The sequence below is a fragment of the Alosa pseudoharengus genome, unplaced genomic scaffold (assembly GCF_046254945.1).
Source record: "Alosa pseudoharengus isolate Yale_2024_CS ecotype anadromous, Long Island Sound unplaced genomic scaffold, YU_APseudo_1.1 YU_APseudo_1.1_scf_24, whole genome shotgun sequence".
In the NCBI taxonomy this organism is placed as follows: domain Eukaryota; kingdom Metazoa; phylum Chordata; class Actinopteri; order Clupeiformes; family Clupeidae; genus Alosa; species Alosa pseudoharengus.
The window spans coordinates 8915111-8941330 of NW_027468689.1; the positions used below are offsets into that span (position 1 = coordinate 8915111).

The window sequence follows — 26220 nt, forward strand, 5'->3', positions numbered from 1 at the left end:
GCAATCGCTCGCTTTGCTCTTCTTCTTCGTTTGACTTTCCTGCAGGGTAGGGTAGCTCTAAATGTGAAGCCCGTTACTGACGTCTGCTGTTGTGGAGGAAAACAGCGATTCTAGTACTATAATTTCCTCTCCACTTTCCTCCTCAGAAATGCTTGATTTATGGCGAAAATTTTGATGTGGCCAAATGTAAATCTTGTATTTTACTATACCATACTATGTTGTCTGGTGTCTTACCGTCTACATAAACATGTTACACCTAAACGTATCTGTTGATATGTGGTACATTTTCGCTGGTCCAACTTGCACAAGAGTTTCCAACAGGGGGCACTAGTCTCGGTATTGTTGTTTACATGCGCAGAGCGTAGCCCGCCTAATCGTAGAAGAAGAAGGAAGCGGAAGTGTGCGGGAGGTTTAAATCGTCCCGCTTGAGAGTCGAGAGGGATACTGCTGCTGCTCTTGTGAAGTTGGGGGATACTCATACGTTTTAAAATGTCAATGGAAAGGTATGACTTAATTTAATTTCAGACTTTCTGTAGAAGCTATATGTCTTTTGGTTATGGGCATGAGCAACGCGGTTAGATTAGTCGAACATTTGAATGTGTGGAATAGATGACGTTCTAGATTGAGACGCACAAGAGTGTCCCAGGGTAGAGCTACGTTAGCCATTAAATTCTAGATTAGTGGCAGAAGATGTTAAATAGCTATTTATGGAGGTTGAAACCAGACACATCTAAATTATAATCTGTGATCACGTGTCGGAATAAACTCCGAAGGACAAATATTACACTTACACAGGAGTTCCATAGAATCGACGTTTGCGCGCTCAATTTGTCGGGTAGTCAAAGCCAAACATGTGTAACGAATCAATTTGTTCTTATGTAATTTGTATCATGTTTATACGTATACTTATTCCCATATTCCCTTTTCTAAACCGTATGTTCTATTAATATCGTAAGTGGGTCTTTGTAACTAGTTTATGGCGCGATCAGACGGTGCTATCTCTTGAGCTAAGCTGCTCGTTTGCCTAGCATAATGGCGGGCACTACGGTCTTACGTTAGTTGGTGCCCATAAAGCAAAACGCTGTCCAAAGCAGTGGATATAAAAGTGAAATCTGCGCAAGGGTCACGTCTATAGATAATCAATTTCATTACATTTTACGTAACGTCTTTGTCAATCAATAAGATGTCATTTGGCGGCAAGGCAAACGCTAGCACACCAAGCCCGCAGACTTGTCTGTTTATTATAGCCATAGCAAGATGTTAATGTTCCGCACCAACCTCATTGTCTACTACTTACTCACATTTTTGCAGGTTCACATCTGTCAATAACTAATTCGTGATGTTTTAAAGATTGTTCATACGATGGGGTTGTTTTGCAGAAACTCTTTAAATGTAGTTTAGTGATCATTCCGAAGAAGGATAAGAGGAATCCGCTTGGCGCTCAATTGCAGACGCCACATGCCTGGGCGCATTTGTGGCACACTATAATACGTCTTCCGCAGTGCCTATTTAATATTGCGTTGGCGTGCCGTTTAATGGTATGACATTCTACAGATGTGTTGGTTATTCTTTGACTGAGGGTATCATCTTTCTCTAGGCCCCTTCAAGAGCTCCCTTGCTTGAACGAGAAGCTGGAGAGCTCCCTGCTAGCCTCACAGAAAAATAAACGCCCGAAACGACCCCACGCTGCATGCCTCGATGCCGAAAACACTCCACAAGAACTTATTCAGAACTGGTCGCCACCTCGTAAACACCAGCGGGTTACAGACAAAGGGAAGGAGAACGAAGAAAACGTGTTTATTTTGGCAAGACGACCCAGGAGGCGGAGAGATTCTCTAGGTATGCCTCTCTTTCAGTATTGTCTGTTTATATAATACTTTGCGAGGACTCATTACAAGATTCAAAAGTAGGTCATAATCTACTTTCACCAAATTGTCTTGCAAGTTTTCTGGTTTCAGAACAGGTTTCCGTTATTACATAACACATTGCAGACCTCGAGTTTCTGAAATGACTGCATCTGAAGGAGTGGTCTTGATTATCTGCATATCACAGGACCTACATTTGTCTCAAATTAGCATAATCCCCAAACGATCTGTTGTTTTTATGTATTCCTAAATGGAATTGCGACCTGTGAAACTGTCTCATCCTGTTATGACTGTGGTTCTGATTTCTGATCTTTATCAAATATGGTAGGTGTATGCTGGGACCATTTACCTGATGAGCTGCTTCTGAGGATCCTGTCCTGCCTCTCGCTGCGGGATCTGCTCCGGACCTCCAGGGTCTGCAAGCGCTGGCACCAGCTCTCGTATGTTACCGCATCTACACTTCACAACTGAAAAGACACAACTGGGATTTCATGCATCTTTGGAGTTCCCTGTATGCTAGAGTTCCTCTATGGGCGTAAGTGATTCTGTGTGTCCGTGCACTGATGGAGGTGTGTTGTTGGTGTTCACTAGGTTTGACGAGTCCCTCTGGCAGAGTGTGGATCTGGAGGGAAAGGTGCGACTTGGCAACGCTCTCGGCCAGGTGCTGTCTGCTGGTGCCCTGAGACTACGATGCCCACACACTTCTATTGGAGAACCATGCTTTACACATAAAGAGTAAGTTCTATTGGAGAACCATGCTTTACACATAAAAAGTAAGTTCTATTGGAGAACCATGCTTTACCCATAAAGAGTAAGTTCAGGGTGTCCGCGGGGTTGTAAAAGGTATTAAAAGGTAGTAAATGAAATTAGCCAAATTTAAGGCCATTTAAAAGTATTAAAAAGTAATAAACGTCATCTGATGAGGTATTACATTTTCTAACCACCAACTATGAGGTTTTCCATTTGTGTTAAGTGCAGGCCCAGGCCCCTATCTCCTAAAATTCGCATTTATATCATATTAATTATATGTGCGAGTAGGACCTGAGAGATATGTCAGTGTGCGTTCGCGCCGCGCCCCCTCAAACTGGATATATGGCTGGCTTGCTGCCAAAACTTGTTGCCAAATGTTCGCTACTAGACGAAGTCATGGGAAAATGTAGTTTTTCAGACATTTGGTTAGAGGACTCGATTCAAAGACTGGCTTAGGCTAGTTGGCAACAGCCAAGAGGCTTATTGCCACGTCTGTAAAAAAAAAAAGACAATAAATGTCACCTGGATGGGAGTGAATGCCGTCAGGTCACATAGTCTACTAGCCAGCAAACAAGAATGTGCGGATGTAGTCAGAGGTGGAAGAGTCTACTGCCTGGCTCAGTGGCTCATCGGCCCCGTAGGGCTACCGTCTCTCCACATAAATATGCGTCATTGAGGCTTAATCAAAGCTATCAGTATGTCTACGCTACCAGTTGTTATTGTCATCCAAAAAGGTAATCATTTGCGCCATCGCGTTTTCAATGACACAGGCTGTAAGAGCAGCAGACATAGCCTACAGTAAACTAGGCCTAGCCTACATACAGTATCACAATAACCCCTTTTCAAATTAAAAGTCCCCATGAAGGCAGAAGGCCTTTTCATTCAAACAAATATATAATTAAATGAAAGGGGAAAAAGCAAAAATATAACATGTAAACAGATGTACATGTTATAAGGGGTTATTTGCAATGAACTACCCCTGCCTTGACTACAGAATAGAGGTAAAACATAGGCCTGACAGTGTTGCTTTGTTTAGGCTATAAGATAAGGTTTAGCCTATAAGATTTAGCATTTTCTACCCTCAGTAAATGTCATGTTAAGGTTAGTTTAACAGGTGTGAACTTTACATTATTCAAAGCTTGCTCCCTTGATGTAGTATGTGATGAGATCAAAGTCCTAATAGACTTGCTAAAAATGTGTTGAATATAACAACCTGTGTAGGTTTTTATAGGCTGTATTGTAATATGCTATCAATATATTATAATATAATATATTTTAAGTCAATGTATCAATTAGTTTCCACAAAAGTCCCCAGAAGTCATCATTTAAGGGGTTATTTTTTAAAAATGTTCGTCATGGGGAGCATGCAGGCCCAAAAGTATTTTATCACATGGGCCCACATTCTCCAGCAGCACCCAATCAATAATTAGTATTTTTGTAAAATGTGACCACCTATTTTTGAATGTGATACCTTGACTGGCAAAGTGTGTGTGTGTGTGTGTGTGTGTGTGTGTGTGTGTGTGTGTGTGTGTGTGTGTGTGTGTGTGTGTGTGTGTGTGTGTGTGTGTGTGTGTGTGTGTGTGTGTGTGTGTGTGTGTGTGTGTGTGTGTGTGTGTGTGTGTGTGTGTGTGTGTACTGCGTATGGTCGTGGGCCTATTTGGAAGAAAGTCCAGTAAATCTTTCCTGATTTTCATTTGTCATTTTGTCTTGATTGAGAGAGTGTAGTGCTGGAGAAGTGGTGTGTGCTCTTCCTACACAATGAAATAACTTTTTATCTTGGGTTAGGATTAAATAACAAATAATTGTGTATAGGTCAGTGTTTTTATTTAAGCAAAAAGGAACAAAGTATCCAGGAACTGTAATAATAGATACTTGATTTTAATTGTAAGCATTGCTACACTTTCTTACTCAGAAAATTAAGTAACTAAATTACAGTAATCCGTTACTTTATAATTAGTTACCCCCCAACACTGAATTTCGAAAGGTTGCCGCTAGTTGCAAGTCGTGTTGGTATTAAAAAATGTTGTGAAGGTATTAAAGAAGGTATTAAAAGGTATTAAATTCAACTTAAGAATTTCTGTATATACCCTGAAGTTCTATTGGAGAACCATGCTTTACCCATAAAGAGAAAGTTCTGAGAGCTAGAGTCTATGATCCTTGTAGTATGAGTGTGTAGTGTAGGAGTTTATGGAGATTGTTTGATATGTCATGACTAAGGGCAAATCGAACACACCATCATTTAAACATTTTATCACAAACAAAATTACTAGTGTGATGCTGTTTTCATACAAGGTGTACAGACAAAGTGAACTGACCTAACCTTGTAGGGCTTGTTTACCTAGTCCAAGCCTATTGTGTCATAGTTTCATATTGTGATTATATTGTACATCAATAGGTTATTTATTGTAAAGAGTGACCTTTGAATCCCTCTGCCCACAGACCACTGCGGGTTCAGCACTTGGACCTGTCCGGCTGCACCGTCTCACCTGAAGTCGTTTATGACGTTATTTCCCGCTGCACACAGCTACAGAATCTCAGTCTGGAGGGGCTTGTTCTCTCAGACGGCATTCTACAGTATGTAGAAACTTCGCACCCTGTTTAAACCAAATGATATCACATGTGTTAGCACTACCTCTAGTATGTGTTATCTGTTGCAAACCTACTTTCTAAATTCATCAGTTTCTGTGTGTAGTAATGTGTAACATAACATTATATTCCTATTTCAATACTCCATGTTGTGCTGTAGTCCCTGCTAGTCACATTGCTCATGCCCTTCATGCTGCAGCCAGTTAGCTCTTCTCTACTTAAAAAGGCTTTCACCTTAACCTTCACATCAATATCAGCCTACTTTTGTTAGAAGCTCATTAAGTAAACTGTTCAAGAACATTATGTATTAACAATCTAAGCATAGGCATCTGCATTTTCATTGGGCTATAGTATACCATATTAATCAGAGTCTGGACTAGCCTACTACGCTTAGCTTAGCTTCCCCCATTTAGCTCTGCTTAATAATAAATTGCGCTGAAAGCAGGCAGGCAGCTATGCTGCTCGCGTTTACACTTGAGTGCGTGGCGGGGTTTAAAACGTTACTGGCAAAGTCTTAGTAGCCTGTTTAACATCCAAAGAAAGTCATTGTACTTCTCAAGAGTTAATAAACAGTACAGACTAGACAGACTCTGAATGCTCTGGAGATGAATTACAGTGAGCTGTTTGAGACGGGAGACCAAAATAAATAAGCGGTCAATAGTAAAACGCCATGTCGACTAAAACAAATTGCCGTCGACTAATTTTCATGGTTGATTACATAGTTGACTAATCGCGGCAGCACTATTATTACGGTAACCTGTATTTGGTTAATGGTAAATTTAATTGTAAGATGTAACTGTTTACTATAACCAAATCATGAGAAGTTTCTTTCAGGGAATGCAAAGTTGCACTGCAAAATGCAGAATTGCATTTAATTTTGGTTCTGTAACCACAGTTGCTATGGCAATATTGTTCATAGGAATTGGAATACTGAGGATTATTCATGATGGTGAATGTAACAGGGAGTGAGTGCAGGAAAGGCCTAGTGGTGATGGTGTTTGTTCCTGCGTTGATGGTGTTTGTTCCTGCTGTTCAGGTCTCTGGCACAGAATCCACAGCTGGTGCGCCTCAACCTGAGTGGATGTTCAGGATTCTCCTCTGAAACACTGGCCCAAATGCTCCAGTCCTGCACACGGTAAAACTGAGCACGTCCATATTTGAGTTTTACTGATTGCACAATATATTCTACCTTTTTGCTCTTTACTGTTTAAGTTAAGAATGCAGTGACTATATTATGAGTGTAGTTAGTGTTGATATATTTTCTGTCTATTGTTAGGCACTGGAAGGCCTCTGCTATGGGAATGAGGTTTGACAGGCTCTGAATTTAATGAAACCGTACCCTTCCCTTTCATCTGCAGGCTGACTGAGTTGAACGTGTCCTGGTGTGACTTCAGCAACGAGCATGTGAAAGCCGTGGTGAGCAACGTCACTCCATCTATCTCCCAGCTTAACATCAGTGGCTACCGACAGAACCTCACCATGGAGGGTAACTACATCACAGCTCACCATGCTGGTTTCTACTCCGAACAGTGAACTAGCATTCAGTATTAAACATTAGACATGGTCTGTAGTGTAGTGTTGCTGTAGCGCTGCTGTAGTGTAGCGCTGCTGTAGTGTAGTGTAGCGCTAGTGTAGTGTAGTGTAGCGCTGCTGTAGTGTAGTGTAGTGCTGCTGTAGTGTAGTGCTGCTGTAGTGTAGTGTAGTGTAGCGCTGCTGTAGTGTAGTGTAGCGCTGCTGTAGTGTAGTGTAGTGTAGCACTGCTGTAGTGTAGTGTAGCGCTGCTGTAGTGTAGTGTAGCGCTGCTGTAGTGTAGCGCTGCTGTAGTGTAGTGTAGCGCTGCTGTAGTGTAGTGTAGTGCTGCTGTAGTGTAGTGTAGCGCTGCTGTAGTGTAGTGTAGTGTAGCGCTGCTGTAGTGTAGTGTAGTGTAGCGCTGCTGTAGTGTAGTGTAGTGTAGCGCTGCTGTAGTGTAGTGTAGTGTAGTGCTGCTGTAGTGTACTGCTGCTGTAGTGTAGTGTAGTGCTGCTGTAGTGTGCCAGAGCAGATTACAACTGTTTCAGCATTAACAAAATCCTCCTACAACATTCCAAGGCTGCTAGTTTTAGGGGGAGCTCTTGTAGTGTGTGGATATAAGTATGTGCAGGAAGATAGACGCACAATGCTTTGTGTATTGAAAATATTTCCCTGTTTTAATAATGCAGACATGAGGTGCCTGGTGGAGAGATGTCCCAATATTGTCCATCTGGACCTCAGGTGAGGAGGAATTGGCTGAAAGACAAACCTTTTCAGCTGTGTGTGTGTGTGTGTGTGTGTGTGTGTGTGTGTGTGTGTGTGTGTGTGTGTGTGTGTGTGTGTGTGTGTGTGTGTGTGTGTGTGTGTGTGTGTGTGTGTGTGTGTGTGTGTGTGTGTGTGTGTGTGTGTGTGTGTGTGTGTGTGTGTGTGTGTGTGTGTGTGTGTGTGTGTGTGTGTGTCCCACACAGAATTGGATTACATTTCTGGTGGTGGCGGGGGGTGGGCGTTATACATTGTAGGTTTAAGTTGAGTTACTGTCATTTTAAGATTGTCTTGTTGGTGTGTAGGTCTAATTGAGTGACTGTCACTTTGAGACGTTTGTGCGGAGGGACATTTGTGAGGGAGTTTTAACACCGTTAAAAGGCTACTGATATGTGTGGATACATGTTTTCTATGTAGTTGGGTAAAATACTACTTCTCCTTGGGACAAGCACTTTTGAGTCTTGGAAAACACTTCGGTTTTGGAGAAAATTCAGTGTCAGTCAATAAAATGAATAGAGCCCTGCACGAGTAACCTAGTCGAAATTGACAAGCAGCTGTAAGCATGCTAAGCTCGACATCCAAACAATTCTAACATTATCTTAGAGGTACTGCTTGATTGCATAACTTAACTTAGTTTAGTCTCCCCAATTTACTATGTTGTGATTAGTCCTTAGCAGAGTTAACTTGAATGCAGCGGTTTTGAACAAACATGCATGGTCACGATGCCAAGTGGATTTAATAGCAATTTAGTTGTCTTCTATGCAGTACCAACAACAATCCTTCAACAATTGTTAATGTTTTGTTAAATGTACAGAGGAGGGGTGGCGGGTCCGTTACAAGAGAGAGCTGGGCCGGGCAGGAAAAGGCTGTGTGCGTAAAAAGCGCAGCTCAATGAAAGGAGCTTATCTAATTTAAATAGTACAACATAGAACATTATTGTGTGGAGCCCTGCCACAGATTAGGCAACGTATGGGAAACGTGTGTGTGTGTGTGGTGGTGTTGGGCAATATGGTGTGTGTGTGTGGTGTTGGGCATATGGTGTGTGTTGTGGTGTTGGGCATATGGTGTGTGTTGTGGTGTTGGGCAATATGGTGTGTGTGTGGTGGTGTTGGGCAATATGGTGTGTGTTGTGGTGTTGGGCAATATGGTGTGTGTTGTGGTGTTGGGCAATATGGTGTGTGTGTGGTGGTGTTGGGCAATATGGTGTGTGTGTGGTGGTGTTGGGCATATGGTGTGTGTGTGTGTGGTGGTGTTGGGCATATGGTGTGTGTGTGTGTATAATAAACATGTTTTATAATGTTTGTTGGTGCAGTGATAGCGTCCTGGTGACGATAGACAGTTTTCCCATCCTGCAGCAGCTGTCGTCCCTCAGACATCTTGGCCTGAGCCGCTGCTATCAGATCCACCCTGCTGCCCTGCTGTGAGTACTCACACATACTCTCATACACCCGTCACACACACACACACATACTCTCATACACCCGTCACACACACACACACATACTCTCATACACCCGTCACACACACATACTCTCATACACCCGTCACACACACACACACACACATACTCTCATACACCCGTCACACACACACACACACACTCTCATACACCCGTCACACACACACACACACACACATACTCTCATACACCCGTCACACACACACACACACACTCTCATACACCAGTCACACACACACACACACATACTCTCATACACCCGTCACACACACACACACACATACTCTCATACACCCGTCACACACACACACATACTCGCATACACCCGTCACACACACACACATACTCTTATACACCCGTCACACACACACACATACTCTCATACACCAGTCACACACACACACATACTCTCATACACCAGTCACACACACACACATACTCTCATACACCAGTCACACACACATACTCTCATACACCCGTCACACACACACACATACTCTCATACACCAGTCACACACACACACATACTCTCATACACCCGTCACACACACATACTCTCATACACCAGTCACACACACACACACACACACATACTCTCATACACCCGTCACACACACACACATACTCTCATACACCAGTCACACACACACATACTCTCATACACCAGTCACACACACACATACTCTCATACACCAGTCACACACACACATACTCTCATACAGCAGTCACACACACACATACTCTCATACACCAGTCACACACATACTCTCATACACCCGTCACACACACACACATATACTCTCATACACCCGTCACACACACACACTCACATATACTCTCATACACCCGTCACACACACACACACATACTCTCATACACCCGTCACACACACACACATACGCTCATACACCAGTCACACACACACATACTCTCATACACCCGTCACACTCTCACACACACACACACACCCACCCACCCCTTCTCCTGTGAGTACACTCAAGTACTCTCGTACACCTGTCACACACACACTCACACACAAATACTCTCATGCACCCGTCACTCCAACACACACACACACACACAGACCCCTTCTCCTGAGTACACACACATACTCTCATACACCTGTCAAACACACACTCACATACACCCCTTCTCCTGTGAATATGCTCATATATTCTCATACACCTGTCACACACACACACCCCTTCTCCTATGAGTACACACAAAAAATCACATACACTGGTCACTCACACACACCCTTTCTCCTGTGAGTACACAAATACTCACACCCCTTCCTTTTCTTTGGCCTTTTTCCAAAGCTGACCGACCGTGTGTGTGTGCATACGTGCATTTCATCTTTATATTTTCATCCATATGCTGTAACATGTAGATCTATGCATCTTCTCTTATGAAGGTCTCCTTTTCGGTTGTTTTTTTGAACAACTGGCGGGTAGAGTTAAGATGCAGGGGTAGAAGCTATTGCACATGCTTGCTCAAACCGCATTGATGCTGTTGAAGGCTTCGTGGACCCTTCCCCACCTCCAGTGCCCAGGGGTTGGTTTGGGAGGTTGGCACTTGATAAACTGACGGTGCCAACAGAGTTGGTCCCCTACAAAGGATGTAGGGGTTAGTTTAGGAAAGAGCCTCCCTCTCATCTGTGCGTCCATTCACTCAGTCTCTCCTGGCTTCTGTGTCTCCCTGCAGGGAATTTGAGCGGTTTCCAGAGCTGCAGACACTGGAGGTGTTTGGCCTCGTGCAGGACACCCACCTGACAGCGTTGATGAAGGAGCTGCCCAAACTGCGCTTAAACTCCCAGCGCTTCACCAGCATAGCCAGGCCGTCGCCCTCCGGCCGAGGCGGCAGCGTGTCCATGTGGGGGCTTCCCTGCCATCTGGTTTATAGGCTATAGTACATCCAGGTCAAAGGTGACAAGGGTGGGAGTTTGCCAAATGGATCAAAACCTTTGGCCAACTAGTTAATGTTCCAGCAAGGACTGAAAAGGGATTTTTATCAATGGTACAAATGTTTCATTTGGATAGCAGTCATTCAAGATCAATTTTAGAGTCGACAGGTAGAATTTCTTTTCACACCAGCTTTACGTTGACTTAACCATGTCTAATTTTTACCGTATGTAGATTTGTTTCAATGGATATGTTCAAAATATTCAAAACTTTTACCGTATCGTTGTTACCATGGAAAACGATTATAACATTTTTGGTGGGCACATCCTGACTACTGCCTTTTAACATTTTTATCTGCTCTGGGGCCCTGGTGTGTACGACAATCTGAAGAATCAGTGTGCTGGTGAACATGCAGTCGTGTTTCAAATGGCCTTTTCTAATGTAGAACTCTGCTGCTGCTCACATACTACTCAGGCAAGTATTACGTGTAAAAACTACCCAGGGAAGTATTATAAGAGCTTAAGCGTTCACAACTGCCCAGGGAAGTATTAAGCGTCCAAAAAAAAAAAAAAAAAAACTCCTGAAGTGAGGTGCCGTTTGTTCAAAAGATGCTAAATGAAATGTCCAGTATGCAGCTGGATCGCACTCTTATGAACCTGTTGAGTTGTGATTTCACCATACCTGGCTGATAGGATATGTTCATCTGATGTGTGCAACATGGTTCATCTGATAAATTAACCTCTGAACAGTACGTTGTGCTAGAGTTACATTGGAGGTGGTTGTTAGAAATTATTTTATAAAAATGGATGTATGTTGAATTCATGAAGTTGTTCATGTCTTGATGTAAATAAATGTTTTTCTACTTAGTGTATTTTTTTGTTTTGTTTTATATCTGACTGAACACGCAAATAATATACTTAATCCCTTTTAATATACAACATAATCTCTGTATACAAAGTGTTTGTTTTGCATCATGTATAGAATATACATGACCGTCCGAAATAGGACCCAGGCATCAGGGAAGAGGAAAGGGCTGAAGGCGTTGACAATGTGTATGTGTGTGCATTGTTTTTAAAATTCATTAGCACGTTTTGGTGATGAAGCTCTGGGCAACAAATCAGGGTTTGATTCCACGCTGTCACAACTAACCCAGGAAAACTGCATTTGTACACCGTTGGCACACGTGAAAGAGAAAAATCATTCAATACATCTATGTCTAGCCAAAGCAATACAATTCATATTTCAAACTGCAGTTTCTACACAAGTAACATTTGGCAATCGTCTTCAAGCAAATTGAACTGGTTTCAGTATTACAACATGTTTTTAACAGCATTATATGGCCTTTTGGCACCCAAAGGTGAACACATGTGACGACCACTTTGGAGAGGGTGCCTGAGAAACTGAAGCACTTCGCTGGGAAAGCGCCAACAAAAGGAAATCAAGAAGCATGTTGAATTGTGTTCAGACTACGATAGCATATTAACACTGGGCGGAAGGCAAAAACTCTGGGACCAACACCTGGATACCCTGCTTGTAACAGTCCTTAAAGTCCCAAGGACAATGGCAATACACCTCAACACGATAAAAAGTAAAATAAAATCCTCATGTCCCAGCACACAAAAGGAGTCAAAACCGATCATCCAATCGCTATTATATAAAAACAGGTGGTGGGGGAGACCTCAACTATTGCCAGACTCCCTATCAACAGCATGTGAGAACGGGCCCATTTTCCTGGCCATAGATACTCTTATCACCCCCTGGGGGAACAGCTGTTAATCACATTTCTGGTGTTCAGGCACTCCGCAAAAGCTCAATTGGCGAGGACGACTCCGTACAAGCTCAGTCGGCGAGGACGACTGTCCGCAGCTGGTCTGCCTCATTCATGCTGATGGTTGCTATGGCACCGTCGTTGAATTCGAATGACGTCCCTCCGTCTACCACCATGCAGGCGTCCCAGCATCGCGAACGCACACACACCCTGAGGGGAAACAGCAGGAAGTGATGTCAGGACACACACACACACCCTGAGGGAAACAGCAGGAAGATTTCATGCATGCTGTTAAAAGTGATGTCAGGACACACACACACTTATTGACTTATACAAACACTTGTAGCATAAAATGCATTTTATTGCGCTATACAAATACACATAACATAAAAGGCTTCCTGTTTATGCAAGGTTAATGCCAATTTGTTGTGAAAAAAAATATTGAAACTAGTTTTATGACTGCATGGTAGCAAAAAGACAGTGCCCAAATGGAATCATTTTAAAGCCCTATTTAAAGGGACCATGGGCTCATGTCGTGCCCCGGAAATCGCTCAAAGCTCGAAGTCATCGAGGAGACATGACTCATGTATCTACTTGCAACCAGAGGAGGGAGGTGGAAGATCCGATACGCAAGGAAACACAAGACCATCCTACACAGAAGTATGTTCAGTCGGAATTGTGCGATCATTGGTCCAAGCTGGCAAGGTAAAAAGTTTGTCAACGTCTGTCAACTTTCGGTTTCAAACAAGTTCGTAGGGATTCATTTGCGACAATAAATTAGAAGCTATACCAAGAAAAGGCCATATGCTTTTTTTTTTTTAAAGTTCATGCCTGTTTTATTCACACATTGTATAATAAGTATTCATTCATGTCTCGAGAAATCAGGGTCAATAAGTCCATGTTCATATGACATTTTTAGGCTTTGGTGTAAGTTCATATTCTCTGCAATTTGCATATCTGTTTATTCTAGCCTAAGTGATGATGCGCTACATCTCATTTCTCACATCTGTCTCTCCTTCATTCCTCCATCCTCCTAACGTTCCTTCCTCGTTTCTTTCACAAAATTAATTAGAAGGCGGGATTAGGAAAAGAGGAAGGAAGGATAGACAAAAAGACAAATGGCATCATGCAGTTTTGGCTGTTTCTTTGTTGTTTTCTCACTTTCTGCTCGCAGTTTTCTCTACAGAGCTCCCCCTACAGCTTCAGAGTATATATTTTACGACACTCCTCACTCGATCAGTCTGCCGTTTCCTCTTTCCCTATTCCTCTGACAACGGTTTACTCACTTTTTATCGCCAGCTCTGCCATGACGATTGTATGTGAAACTCCATCGCTACCTTGTTCTAGCTGGTGCCTGGCATGTACAGTATGTGTCTAGTGGCGTAAAGCGAGACTTTCTGACTCTGAGGCCGGACCAAAGTGGAAAGGCTGGTTTTTCTGCTCACAGACACTAGGAGGAAGCGAGACGGCCACCATTCAACCCGGAAAATGTCATACAGTATAACCATTCCAAAGACTCCAAAGCTGTTGAGTTAAGGTAAATTAAGCTTAAATAACTGCAGTTAGTTCCACTTTAACAAGAGCAACACCACACTTTCCTGTTAGACAATAGATTTTGAAACCTGATGAAATCCTTATTATGACTAACGTTATTTGGTTAAGGCCACCACTACAACCTATTTCACTTTATCCAGCCATTCATCTTTCAGCCACACGCTTAGCATTTATCTTTCACCCACACGCATGCCAATTCATCCTTCAACCACAAGCACATACAGATGAAATACAGTCTACCCACTAACAAGACTAAACCAGAGCCCTTAAATGAGTTAAACCATGTTCATTAATGCCAAAACCAGAGCTTTTAAATGGGTTAAACCATGTTCATTAATGGCCAGCAGCCAGCGCTTGTGTAAGATCACCTGCTGGCGAAGCCTCTCTGACGGCTGTTGGAGAAAACTCTGTTGACGATGGGTTCCCTGATGCTGAAGAACAACTTGCTGTCCTCCGGATTGAAGACCAGCTGCTTGTTATATTCCTCCGTGACTAACAACCACCCATAAAACACAGCACTTGATTAATAGTGTAATACACACTATGTCTTTGAATCCAATGTCATTCTCTATTATCAGCTATAAAGGCAACCCAAGTACGCAGATATTCTCAAATAAGTCTGGAATAAATTAACAATTACAACTTATGTGTAGAATGTTGACAAAATGGTTCAACTCACCATCTCTAATGAAATTGTCATACAAGGGAATGTCCAGGCCAGTTTTAGCTTTACCTATAAGAAGACATCGGTCATAAAAAAAATAGTTTTGTTTGGCAAAGTAAACTTCAACACACTTTGTTGTGGACCTACCTATTTTGAGGACATCCTCCACAGCTTGCTCTGCCAATTTGTTGATGTTATAAGACCTGCCAACAAAGTTGAAAGCACTTAATGGCGCTGTTCGACCTCAACAAATATACGGAATAATATTGAATATCGTTAGGTTCTGCAGCTCGCGTTCCCAATACCAGGCTTTGGATCCAGTTCCAGTGCAGATACTGAGCCCTGAGCTCTTCTGTTTCTCCCATGGCCCGTTGTCGATGGAGATCTCGTAGTAGGAGGCCCTATGGAGCGAGAGGGTGAGATGGGGTTTGAAGGGTAAACACTCCCCCCTGTGTCAGTCGCAGATCCACAGGTGAGGGCCCGACCCAGTGGGCAGAGGCGATGCAGGGGGGGGGGGAGGTGGTGGCGGTGGCAGTGGGGTTCACCGAGGGGGGGTTAATAAGAGACAAACATGCTTAGACTCACGACTCGCACAGGACTAAGTGAGATATCACTCAAAACACGGGGCATCACACAAGTGATGTCAACACATGGATTCTGGGTATGACATCACTGTACAGACATGGGAGGCAGACTGGTGTGATCATGTGGCGTTTTCCAGTGATGGAGGCGCTTTTGGGCGAAGGGGGATTAGTAGGTGTACCTGCTGGACAGAGACTCCCCAATGAAGACCTCATTCAGGCCACGGACCGGAAGTAGACGGGGACCCGAACTGCCGTCGTGAATACCTGTCTCAGACATGCACACATACACATACACTTGTTAATACCTGTCTCAGACATGCACACATACACATACACTTGTTAATACCTGTCTCAGACACGCACACATACACTTGTTAATACCCGTTTCAGATATGCACACATACACATAAACTAAAATAAAATGTTAATATCAGTTTTAGACACGAAACGCACACATACACATGTTAATACCTGTCTCAGACACGCACACATACACATGTTAACACCTGTCTCAGGCACGCACACATACACATGTTAATACCTGTCTCAGACACGCACACATACACATGTTAATACCTGTCTCAGGCACATACACATGTTAACACCTGTCTCAGGCACATACACATGTTAACACCTGTCTCAGGCACGCACACATACACATGTTAATACCTGTCTCAGACACGCACACATACACATACACATGTTAATACCTGTCTCAGACACGCACACATACACACTGGGAGCCTACTACTGCAAGACACAGTGCTCACAGGACATACAGACGCACATGTGGAACTTATCACAACAAAACAATAAATAAAGTAAAATAATAAATAAAGGTTTATAAGGAGAGGATGTAACCATTTCTGTCCCACAAAAAAAGAAGGTATATACGTAGAAAAAGGAGGATGGGTATGGGTGTTTGTGTTTCATGCATCAGTTAGTCGAGTAGCAGTTAGTAATGTCTGTTTGGGTCTGGGTAATGGAAACTTCAGTGAAAGTGAGAGGTCTATGAAAGTATAATGTCTTTAAATTCCAAATATTATATTAAATATTAACTAAAATATTTTTTCACATATTTTGGATGTACTATTATTTTCCAGAAAAGAAACCTTGTTGAAAAAGACAGAGGAGTATAGTGTCAAGATGGTAATAACATGCTGTTCCTCCTCAAACAGGTAAGCAAATACTAAACACACACACACACACACACACACACACACACACACACACACACACACACACACACACACACACACACACACACACACACACACACACACACACACACACACACACACACACACACACATACAGTTGTGCAGTTTTATGTTTGCTTATTTTCCTTTCTGGGGAGCAGCATCTTACTCAAAAAGATGCATTCCCTCTATATAGCATCAGAGTTATGTTTATACTTTGTAGCAAAAGACGCTTGTTTAGTTTGTTTATTATGCGCTTCTCAACTGTAGGGGGACACCAAAAGCAAATCTTCTATAGTGCTGCTTTAAATGTTATTTAACAGCATCTAATTACTGTATCTTGATATAAAACACCTCTGTCTTTTTAAGTGTGTGTGTGTGCTCTCAAGCATCAGGCACGGATGTGTGTGAGTCTGGATGAGGAAAAAGCAGCAACAAGTCATCAAGTGAATAACTGAGTGACAAGAACTATGAAGAGTTATTTTAGAACATATAAGAAGTTCAACTTGTTTTACCCTAGACACCCACATTTATTATCCAAACAAAAGATATGCAATATATTTCAGACCGCACTCAATTACACATTTAAGGAACCTACTGGGATCACTCTGGCTTATGAGTGTGTCCCATAGACTATGGCTGCAGGATTTGGGAAAAATATCTAATTGCGATTTTTCTGACAGATATTGCGAATGCAATTTGTGATATGATTTTTGAATGTCAATGAATTGATTCAGTTTAATATTCCAAATCTCTTTTAATTTGTGCCACCCCTGATTGGTGAGCACACCTGGTGCACAAGAAGCACAGCACCCTTGACTGACTACAAAGCTCACCAATCACAATTCCGGTGCCCCTCACACACTACGCACACCCACCCACCAGAAGTGGCATAGTCAAGGAGGATGAAATGAATATAAAAGTCAGAAATGTGAAAAAATTAACTGTGCACGATTATTTGTAGCATTTGCGATTAGAGTGTGATAATTGTGTAGCCCTACCATAGACACACAAACACACACATACACACACAGGTGTGTCCAAGCAAGCAGTGTATGTGCACCAGTGTGTTTCTGTGTGTCCTTGGTGACATACAGCTTTCTATTTGGGTAGTGATGTGGTGTGTGTGCCTGTGTGTGTGTATCTTTGGTGACATACGGCTGTCTATTTGGGTAGTGATGCAGTGTGTGTGTCTGTGTGTCCATGGTGACATACGGCTGTCTGTCTGGGTGGTGTTGCGGTGAGCTTGGCTGTGTTGCTCCAGGCTAAGCTGCTCCTCGTGCAGGTCCACTGGCGTGGGGTTGATGCCGCTGCCCTCCAGATGCAAACGTATCCGCTGGCGCCACTGCCACCTGGTGGACACCGGGGACATGGCAGCCATAAGTTAGGCAGTGGGGGAAGGGCTCAGAATCACCCAGCGTTTATTAATAAGCACTGCAGTTCCAGGAAGCAACAACTCCACTAGGCACTATTTTAGTATTATACGATGCACCACTGCACTAGGGCAGAGATCTATAGACTGCATATGTCACATGAAGACAGGTATCAACTGAGGAGAGGGGAATCTGATCCCAGAACAGCAATTCTAGTGTGTCTCAAGTGTCTGAAATGAGTCTGAAGCAGTTCACATGTTCAGTAGCAGGACTGCTGGTAGAGGTGACACATACCTGAAGTCACCTCTTCGCAGTTTCTGCAATGCCTCAGAGAATGCATGAGTGTAACGCACTGGCAAGCACAGGTGGCCCTCTGACCTGTATGTATGCGCGCACACACACACACACACACACACACACACACACACACACACACACACACACACACACACACACACACACACACACACACACACACACACACACACACACACACACACACAACCAAAGATAAACAGAGTAGGCCTATAAATGTCAAATCCATGGCATGAGAAAACATCATATGCTAGTTTAAATCCAAACTAGCCTCGAACCAGCTAAAAATGCCACTTCTGCAACTTTCTACCACTTTCTGAACATACTTGTTTTACTCCTTGAGGGAAGAAAACCACACATTCCTCACCTTTCTGGATCTGTGTTCACACCGAGAACAGGTTTGCTTTTGTCACAAACCTTACTGGCTACCAATAGCATTGTTCCATCACCTGGAGCAAGACACATAACAGAACAGACCGATGATTTCTTCTTACAGTTTTTTTCAGTCGCTAACAAGCGTTTGTCCAACCAGTTGTCACATTTTCAAAACTCTAAATACAGTTAGCACAGCATCTGTCTTTTGTGGCCATACCATTCACACATTTCATGTCGTTTTCACACGATATGCAGTCAGTGAACACATTTCCACAATGCTTACATTTTCTTAACAGACAAGCTATACCTCCCAACAAAAGTATGGATTGTTTTTGCAGTATTTATGAATGTTAACACACAACATCCCACAATAGCAAAACCTTAGATACAGTATAAAAACCTCTGCTTCTGCAATGATATCAGTTCAAAAACAATATATCTCAGCTGATAATAAACAAACAATTGAATAATTGACACACAATTGATTTATGTTGGGTAAATTGGGCCAACCACAGCTGATTCCAGTCTGGCTTAGACTCAGTGGCAGGGGTTATTTTTTTCTATTACATTGACACGTATACAGTAAAAGGAGGACTTTGAGGAGTGATGTTTTTGGAAACAGAAAAAGAAAAAGACAAACACTGTAATGTCTGGATGAGGAAGAGTAAGAGCAAGGGGCCCAGGGAGAAGAGCAGGCCCAGTGAGAGATGCAGGAGCAGTGAGTAAGAGCAAGGGGCCCAGGGAGAAGAGCAGGCCCAGTGAGAGATGCAGTGAGAGATGCAAGAGCAGTGAGAGGAGCAGGGCCAGGGAGAAGAGCAGGCCCAGTGAGAGATGCAGTGAGAGATGCAAGAGCAGTGAGAGGAGCAGGGCCAGGGAGAAGAGCAGGCCCAGTGAGAGATGCAGTGAGAGATGCAAGAGCAGTGAGAGGAGCAGGGCCAGGGAAAAGAGCAGGCCCAGTGAGAGATGCAGTGAGAGATGCAAGAGCAGTGAGAGGAGCAGGGCCAGGGAAAAGAGCAGGCCCAGTGAGAGATGCAGTGAGAGATGCAAGAGCAGTGAGAGGAGCAGGGCCAGGGAAAAGAGCAGGCCCAGTGAGAGATGCAGTGAGAGATGCAAGAGCAGTGAGAGGAGCAGGGCCAGGGAAAAGAGCAGGCCCAGTGAGAGATGCAGTGAGAGATGCAAGAGCAGTGAGAGGAGCAGGGCCAGGGAGAAGAGCAGGCCCAGTGAGAGATGCAGTGAGAGATGCAAGAGCAGTGAGAGGAGCAGGGCCAGGGAAAAGAGCAGGCCCAGTGAGAGATGCAGTGAGAGATGCAAGAGCAGTGAGAGGAGCAGGGCCAGGGAAAAGAGCAGGCCCAGTGAGAGATGCAGTGAGAGATGCAAGAGCAGTGAGAGGAGCAGGGCCAGGGAAAAGAGCAGGCCCAGTGAGAGATGCAGTGAGAGATGCAAGAGCAGTGAGAGGAGCAGGGCCAGGGAAAAGAGCAGGCCCAGTGAGAGATGCAGTGAGAGATGCAAGAGCAGTGAGAGGAGCAGGGCCAGGGAGAAGAGCAGGCCCAGTGAGAGATGCAGTGAGAGATGCAAGAGCAGTGAGAGGAGCAGGGCCAGGGAAAAGAGCAGGCCCAGTGAGAGATGCAGTGAGAGATGCAAGAGCAGTGAGAGGAGCAGGGCCAGGGAAAAGAGCAGGCCCAGTGAGAGATGCAGTGAGAGATGCAAGAGCAGTGAGAGGAGCAGGGCCAGGGAAAAGAGCAGGCCCAGTGAGAGATGCAGTGAGAGATGCAAGAGCAGTGAGAGGAGCAGGGCCAGGGAAAAGAGCAGGCCCAGTGAGAGATGCAGTGAGAGATGCAAGAGCAGTGAGAGGAGCAGGGCCAGGGAGAAGAGCAGGCCCAGTGAGAGATGCAGTGAGAGATGCAAGAGCAGTGAGAGGAGCAGGGCCAGGGAAAAGAGCAGGCCCAGTGAGAGATGCAGTGAGAGATGCAAGAGCAGTGAGAGGAGCAGGGCCAGGGAAAAGAGCAGGCCCAGTGAGAGATGCAGTGAGAGATGCAAGAGCAGTGAGAGGAGCAGGGCCAGGGAAAAGAGCAGGCCCAGTGAGAGATGCAGTGAGAGATGCAAGAGCAGTGAGAGGAGCAGGGCCAGGGAAAAGAGCAGGCCCAGTGAGAGATGCAGTGAGAGATGCAAGAGCAGTGAGAGGAGCAGGGCCAGGGAGAAGAGCAGGCCCAGTGAGAGATGCAGTGAGAGATGCAGGAGCAGTGAGAGGAGCAGGGCCAGGGAAAAGAGCAGGCCCAAAGAGAGGGCAAGGTAGAGGTGTAAGAATGCGTGGTGGTGGCATTCCAAAGGTTGCAAGAATTGTTGTCAGTGATGAAATTCGTGCCACTATCATTGACCATGTAATCAATGCGATGTTGATGAAAACATGTGGCCTAACCCTGAAGATCGCAGAGATTAGATGCAGTAATTTTGTGCTTTTTTTAGCCCCCCCCCCCCCCCCCCCCTTTTTATCTGGGCATTTTACTGTTGTTTTTTTGTTCAGAATGCTCTTGTGTGTTTCATGGATATTTTGTTGTTCACTGTAAGCAATACTGTAAAACTTTTTCTGTTCTATCATACTGTAAACAGTATTTCTACTGTACCTCCTGTAGTAAACAGTAAAGGAAAAAATAAACTGATTTGCTTTTTACTGGAATGCTTTTGAATGTGAACATAACATGTGGACATACAGTTTCCAACCAAGACATTTAGTGTAAAAAATGCATGCAAATACCTGTAAAACTGAAACGTAAAAGTCTATGCAGTTTTTGTAATGTCAACAATAGCCAGTATTTTGAAACCTGGTGTACTTTGATTGAATGCATGTACCTTGTGAAGTGAAAACAAGTGTCATTCTTTGACAGAATAATTTCATTTTGAGTCAGATTTCCAGTGTTTTGATAAAGTTAGTGTGTGCAGAGAAATATGTGTTAGTAATATATTTAACAAAATTTGTTTGAGAAGAAAATTATCCATTTGGCCAATTGTGTTTTCTAGGTGTGAGTCTGTGTTAAGAGTTTAGAAAAAGTATCTGAAGTATGGGTAAGCGCTTGTTAGCGATTGAAAAAAAAACGTAAGTGAATACAAATATGTGTCAAGTGATTTGCTAAAGATTTGCATGCACATGTTCCAATGTATCGTAATAGTAAAAGCAGATAAATGTTATTCTCCACAAACCTCCAGCCGATATGATGGCATCAGCCCACTGGACAATGGTTTCATCATACTCTCCCCGCTTGGCCACGCGCACCTCGATCCCCTCTTTTCTGCAGCACCCACAGTGGACAGACAGTAATGCAGTTGGGTTATTAGTTATTACACAACTGACTTTACAAGTTCATATGAATATGATAGCGGTTGGGTTATTAGTTATTACACAACTGACTTTACACTTTCATATGAATATGATAGCGGTTGGGTTATTAGTTATTACACAACTGACTTTACACTTTCACATGAATATAATAGCGGTTGGGTTATTAGTTATTACACAACTGACTTTACAAGTTCATATGAATATGATAGCGGTTGGGTTATTAGTTATTACACAACTGACTTTACACTTTCATTTGAATATGATAGCGGTTGGGTTATTAGTTATTACACAACTGACTTTACACTTTCATATGAATATGATAGCGGTTGGGTTATTAGTTATGGTTATGGATTTAGCAGACGCCTTTGGCCAAAGCGACACATAAATACAAAACAACATAATAATATTAAAATTGAACAGGGAACAAATTAGAATGTAGGTCAAATATAGTAAGGAGAATAGTTATAGTACACAATAATATCAATTCAATCAATAGCCTAATAAAAAAGCAATGGAAAAAAGGGGAAAGGCAATAATAAAACAATAATGTCCATTCAATCAATAATATAAAAACAATGACATGCTAAGACTACATTAATAATAAACAATAATGTCAAATTAATTAACAGCCCAATTAAAATAAAACAACATTATACAAACCATAACACATAAGCGCTTAAACAACTAAGTATATGTTGAATAGGAATGTCTTTAGACCCCTCTTAAACGACCCAAAACTACCACAGGAACGGAGAGCACTGGGCAGTTCATTCCACCAACATGGAACCACTGAAGAAAAGAGTCTGGAATTAGACCCAGTTTTCATGACTGGTCGACACAACATACGCTCACCAGAAGACCGCAGTGGGCGGTTGGGGATGTAAGGCTTGATTATTGAATTAAAATAACTAGGAGCAGATCTAGTTAGTGTCCTATAGGCCAAAGTGAGAGATTTAAATTTAATTCTGGCTACTATAGGGAGCCAATGGAGAGTAACTAGGAGAGGAGTTACATGTGTCCTCTTTGGCTGATTGAAGACCAGGCGTGCTCCAGCATTCTGAATCAGCTGTAATGATCTTGTTACACAAGCGGGTAAGCCAGCTAATAGTGAATTACAATAGTCCAGCTTAGAGATGACCATGGTCTGAACAAGAAGTTGTGTGGAATCTTGTGTCAGGTAAGGTCTGATCTTCCTAATGTTGTAAAGCATAAACCGACATGATTTTGCAATAGAAGCTATATGCTCAGAGAAGTTAAGTCGGTCATCAATTACAACGCCCAAGTTTCGTGCCGATGTAGTTGGGGTCAGTGAAGTTGAGTCAAGCTGGATGTTATAATCTGTTGGGGAATAGCAGTTTTAGCTGGAAACACCAAAAACTCGTTATACTAGTTTTACTAGTTTAAACTAGTTAGTACACAAATTACTTTTTCATGATATTTCATGTCAGAAGCATCCCACTTTTTGTAGATTTGAACCAATGCCTGACTCAAAGCTAACTCTAAGGGTCAGATACACACAATCTTACAATTTAAATGATAAACAAGATCTTACTGCAAATTTTCCACAATGTGTCCGACGTTGTTCGTATGGATGTTGTGTCTTTCCAAAAGTCCACTGTAGCTGGATCCTTTTAGTGCGAGCTACCAAATCCAATTGAACATGGAGTACCATCAACATAATCATTATTCACTAAGATCTTGGAGTTAAACATTTCAGAGATCATGTATGAGCAGTTTGTTTATGTGTTTTGAGGCCTGGCAATGTAAACAATTGCCCACACAATACACACAGTAAGACCATACACACAGGAAGAGAACAACAAAGGTGTAGAACACCTTTAAACGCTTAAATCCATAATTTAGTTACAGGCTATTCATTGTAAATTGATCTATACAAATGTATGTTTTTGAAAAACAAAATAAACCAAATTACCGTAAAGATGCAACTTAAAATATTTTAGGAATGTGTGTTTATCACATTTACCAGCTGTTTCAGATCCTCCTCAGATAGTCCGGCATATCGGTATCTTTGCTGCTCAAATTCATATCTTGTAGTCTTTGTGACTACCGCAACTCTAGATGGCATAAAGCCAGTATCAGCTGCCGTTGTAACCTTCCTTATGCCAGTTAGCCACGCTTTTTTGCCACAGCATGACCCTCGACCAAGCAACGTCACAACTGGACGACCAAAGCCTGTTATTTTCCTGAAACTGAAACTCATTTTACCGACTGAAATCTCCAAAACGCTGGTTTCCGAACTTAAATCGCGTCTGTTAAGCGGACAAAACGGCTAGCCCAGGCTCAATCCTGACCTTACCGGCCACTGAAGGTGCAACCCTGTACTTAATTCACATTATGAATGAGGTGTTCTTCCCAAGCGCTTTCCATAGCACGTGCCTTACAACAACAACACCATGCTGTCTGTGGACGCAATCTGTCTAAAACAATGGAAAGGTCTCGCTGACTATATTCTAGCACCAGAGATTTGCTAATAATACAAACTAGGGTGACGTACTGGGATCTACTAACTTAATGTTAACTGACCAAAGTATCTTAATGTTAATATTACTGAAGATTTGCAAATGTAACGTTAATTTGGTTGCCTATATCGACCCACGACACATCAGATGGTGTTAACTTAAACTACTTTAACGTTACATATGTAAAGTCAGGAGCATGACTTAATTGATAGAATCTGTCTGACCGATTGGGATATTAACAAACTGCCCATGTAACGTTTCTAGCATTTTAGTTAACGAATTGTCAAATAGAAGTTTAAGATAGCCAGTGGCTGACCGCTAACGTTAATGTTAGCTAATGTTGGTTACATTCCATGCAAACTCAGCTAGCGTTAGACTGACATAACACCGTTTTATCCTCAGATGTCCTCTGTATTAACGTGGTAGGTTCTACAGCTGATAGGAAATACTAATATAATGTTAGACGTAATGTTACGCCTTAATAGTAGGTCTCTAAAAACAACAGAAAGTGACGAAAAAGACAAACTTGCCAGATAGCCTGACAGCTAGCAAGCTAGTACGGTTTCACAGGTGTCCACTCCACTTTTCCAGCTAGCGAGTCCTTGTAAGTTAGCTGACTAGTTACTGTTCAACGCAGAAGCAAGCCAACTTTGGACACCATGAATGCACTAATGACATCCTTTCATTTCACGCATTGCTAGCTGCTACGCTGAAAATGGTCTGTAAAACCACTAAGGCGACGGTACTTTGAAACCCCAACAGATAAGGCGCTGCCCCAGTAGTGGTTCAACTTTCAGTTGCCCTCAGAAATGTAGTGGCCAGTGGAGTCGATAGTAAACACAGCGCGATTGCGCTACTTGCTTGCTCTGTAGGTCGCGAAATTTTGTGTCACGTACAACTCGTGCGCAGGGCAGTGACGCACAGCGGTATGATTGGTCAATGAATGATGTTAATAAGGGGTTGACAAGGGGATTCGACAGTAAAATAAATGGAAAGGATTCGACTAATAAATGTAGCCGCCTGCAGCGGCTTGTACTGGGAAAAACCTTTTCCCCAGTGAAAACATTATCATTCACGTGGGCAACTGGGGCTAGATTTTGCCCAGTTGAGGGCTTGTCGTCACTTTTGTCGTCACGTTGTTATGGTGCATTCATGGCACTTGGGAATGACAAGGACCGCCCCCGTGGCTACTTTGTTTTTCCCACAGCAAGTGTTCATGTGCTTTGCCGTCGGAATGTGTGACAAACACAGATGCCACAACAAAGGTTTAAACATACGCTCACTAATCCTAAATAAACAACTTTGCTTAAAATATAGTGTAAGACGCTTGTGAAAGGAAGATGTGCGGCAAATTCCCAAGTTCACATTAAAACTGTTGGACATGAAAGGCCACATGGGCTACAAACGAACTACAAAGTGACGGCAAAAGTGATGACGAGCCCCTAACTGGGCAACTCTGAGAAATCTAGCCCTATTTTCCGACCTCTGACTCACACATTACATGACGTGAATGATGTGGAATGATGATGTTTTCACTGGGAAAAAGGTTTTTCCGATGCCCATGAACGCTAGGTTATGCCTTTCATGTCCAACAGTTTTAATGGGAATTTGCCATTTTTGTCACTTGACAGCTGCTACCCTTCTTTCACAGGTGTCTTACACCATATTTTTAAGCAAATACAGTTGTTTATGTAAGATTAGTGAGCGTATGTTTTAACCTTTGTTGTGGCATCCAGGTTCCG

The 26220-nt window shown here is 43.0% G+C and overlaps 2 protein-coding genes across 3 annotated transcripts; one reads left to right on the plus strand and one right to left on the minus strand.

Annotated features, from left to right (window-relative positions):
- The first annotated feature begins 424 nt into the window (after positions 1-424).
- Positions 425-11703, plus strand: skp2 (S-phase kinase-associated protein 2, E3 ubiquitin protein ligase). The gene is made up of 10 exons (XM_076303060.1): positions 425-503; positions 1598-1839; positions 2194-2305; positions 2457-2600; positions 5055-5189; positions 6238-6336; positions 6560-6687; positions 7400-7451; positions 8785-8892; positions 10636-11703. Exons 1-10 carry the CDS (start codon positions 490-492, stop codon positions 10838-10840), a joined length of 1239 nt encoding a protein of 412 aa, XP_076159175.1. The 5' UTR covers positions 425-489; the 3' UTR covers positions 10841-11703.
- A 38-nt stretch (positions 11704-11741) lies between these two features.
- On the minus strand, positions 11742-25358 carry nadk2 (NAD kinase 2, mitochondrial). Of its 2 annotated transcripts, none has more exons than XM_076303058.1 (12): positions 23983-25358; positions 23551-23639; positions 21860-21948; positions 18657-18738; positions 18269-18352; positions 17817-17953; positions 15582-15666; positions 15124-15219; positions 14966-15021; positions 14834-14887; positions 14523-14646; positions 11742-12810 (listed from the first exon to the last, which is right to left on the minus strand). In XM_076303058.1, exons 1-12 carry the CDS (start codon positions 24217-24219, stop codon positions 12672-12674), a joined length of 1272 nt encoding a protein of 423 aa, XP_076159173.1. In that variant the 5' UTR covers positions 24220-25358; the 3' UTR covers positions 11742-12671. The 2 variants fall into 2 exon arrangements, with proteins under 2 accessions (XP_076159173.1, XP_076159172.1); XM_076303057.1 differs by having other exon boundaries at positions 15124-15267.
- Positions 25359-26220: the final 862 nt, after the last annotated feature.

Bases quoted from the DNA above. Each gene is read 5' to 3' on its own strand.
- skp2 (XM_076303060.1), top strand. The intron at 2,306-2,456 runs GTATGTTACCGC...GGTGTTCACTAG, and splicing joins AAGCGCTGGCACCAGCTCTC to GTTTGACGAGTCCCTCTGGC. The intron at 6,688-7,399 runs GTAACTACATCA...TTAATAATGCAG, and splicing joins ACAGAACCTCACCATGGAGG to ACATGAGGTGCCTGGTGGAG.
- nadk2 (XM_076303057.1), bottom strand. From the start codon at position 24,219: ATGAGTTTCAGTTTCAGGAAAATAACAGGCTTTGGTCGTCCAGTTGTG. The intron at 18,739-21,859 runs GTTTGTGGAGAA...GTCTTGCTCCAG, and splicing joins TGCCATCATATCGGCTGGAG to GTGATGGAACAATGCTATTG. The intron at 14,888-14,965 runs GTAGGTCCACAA...GTCTTCTTATAG, and splicing joins GGAGGATGTCCTCAAAATAG to GTAAAGCTAAAACTGGCCTG.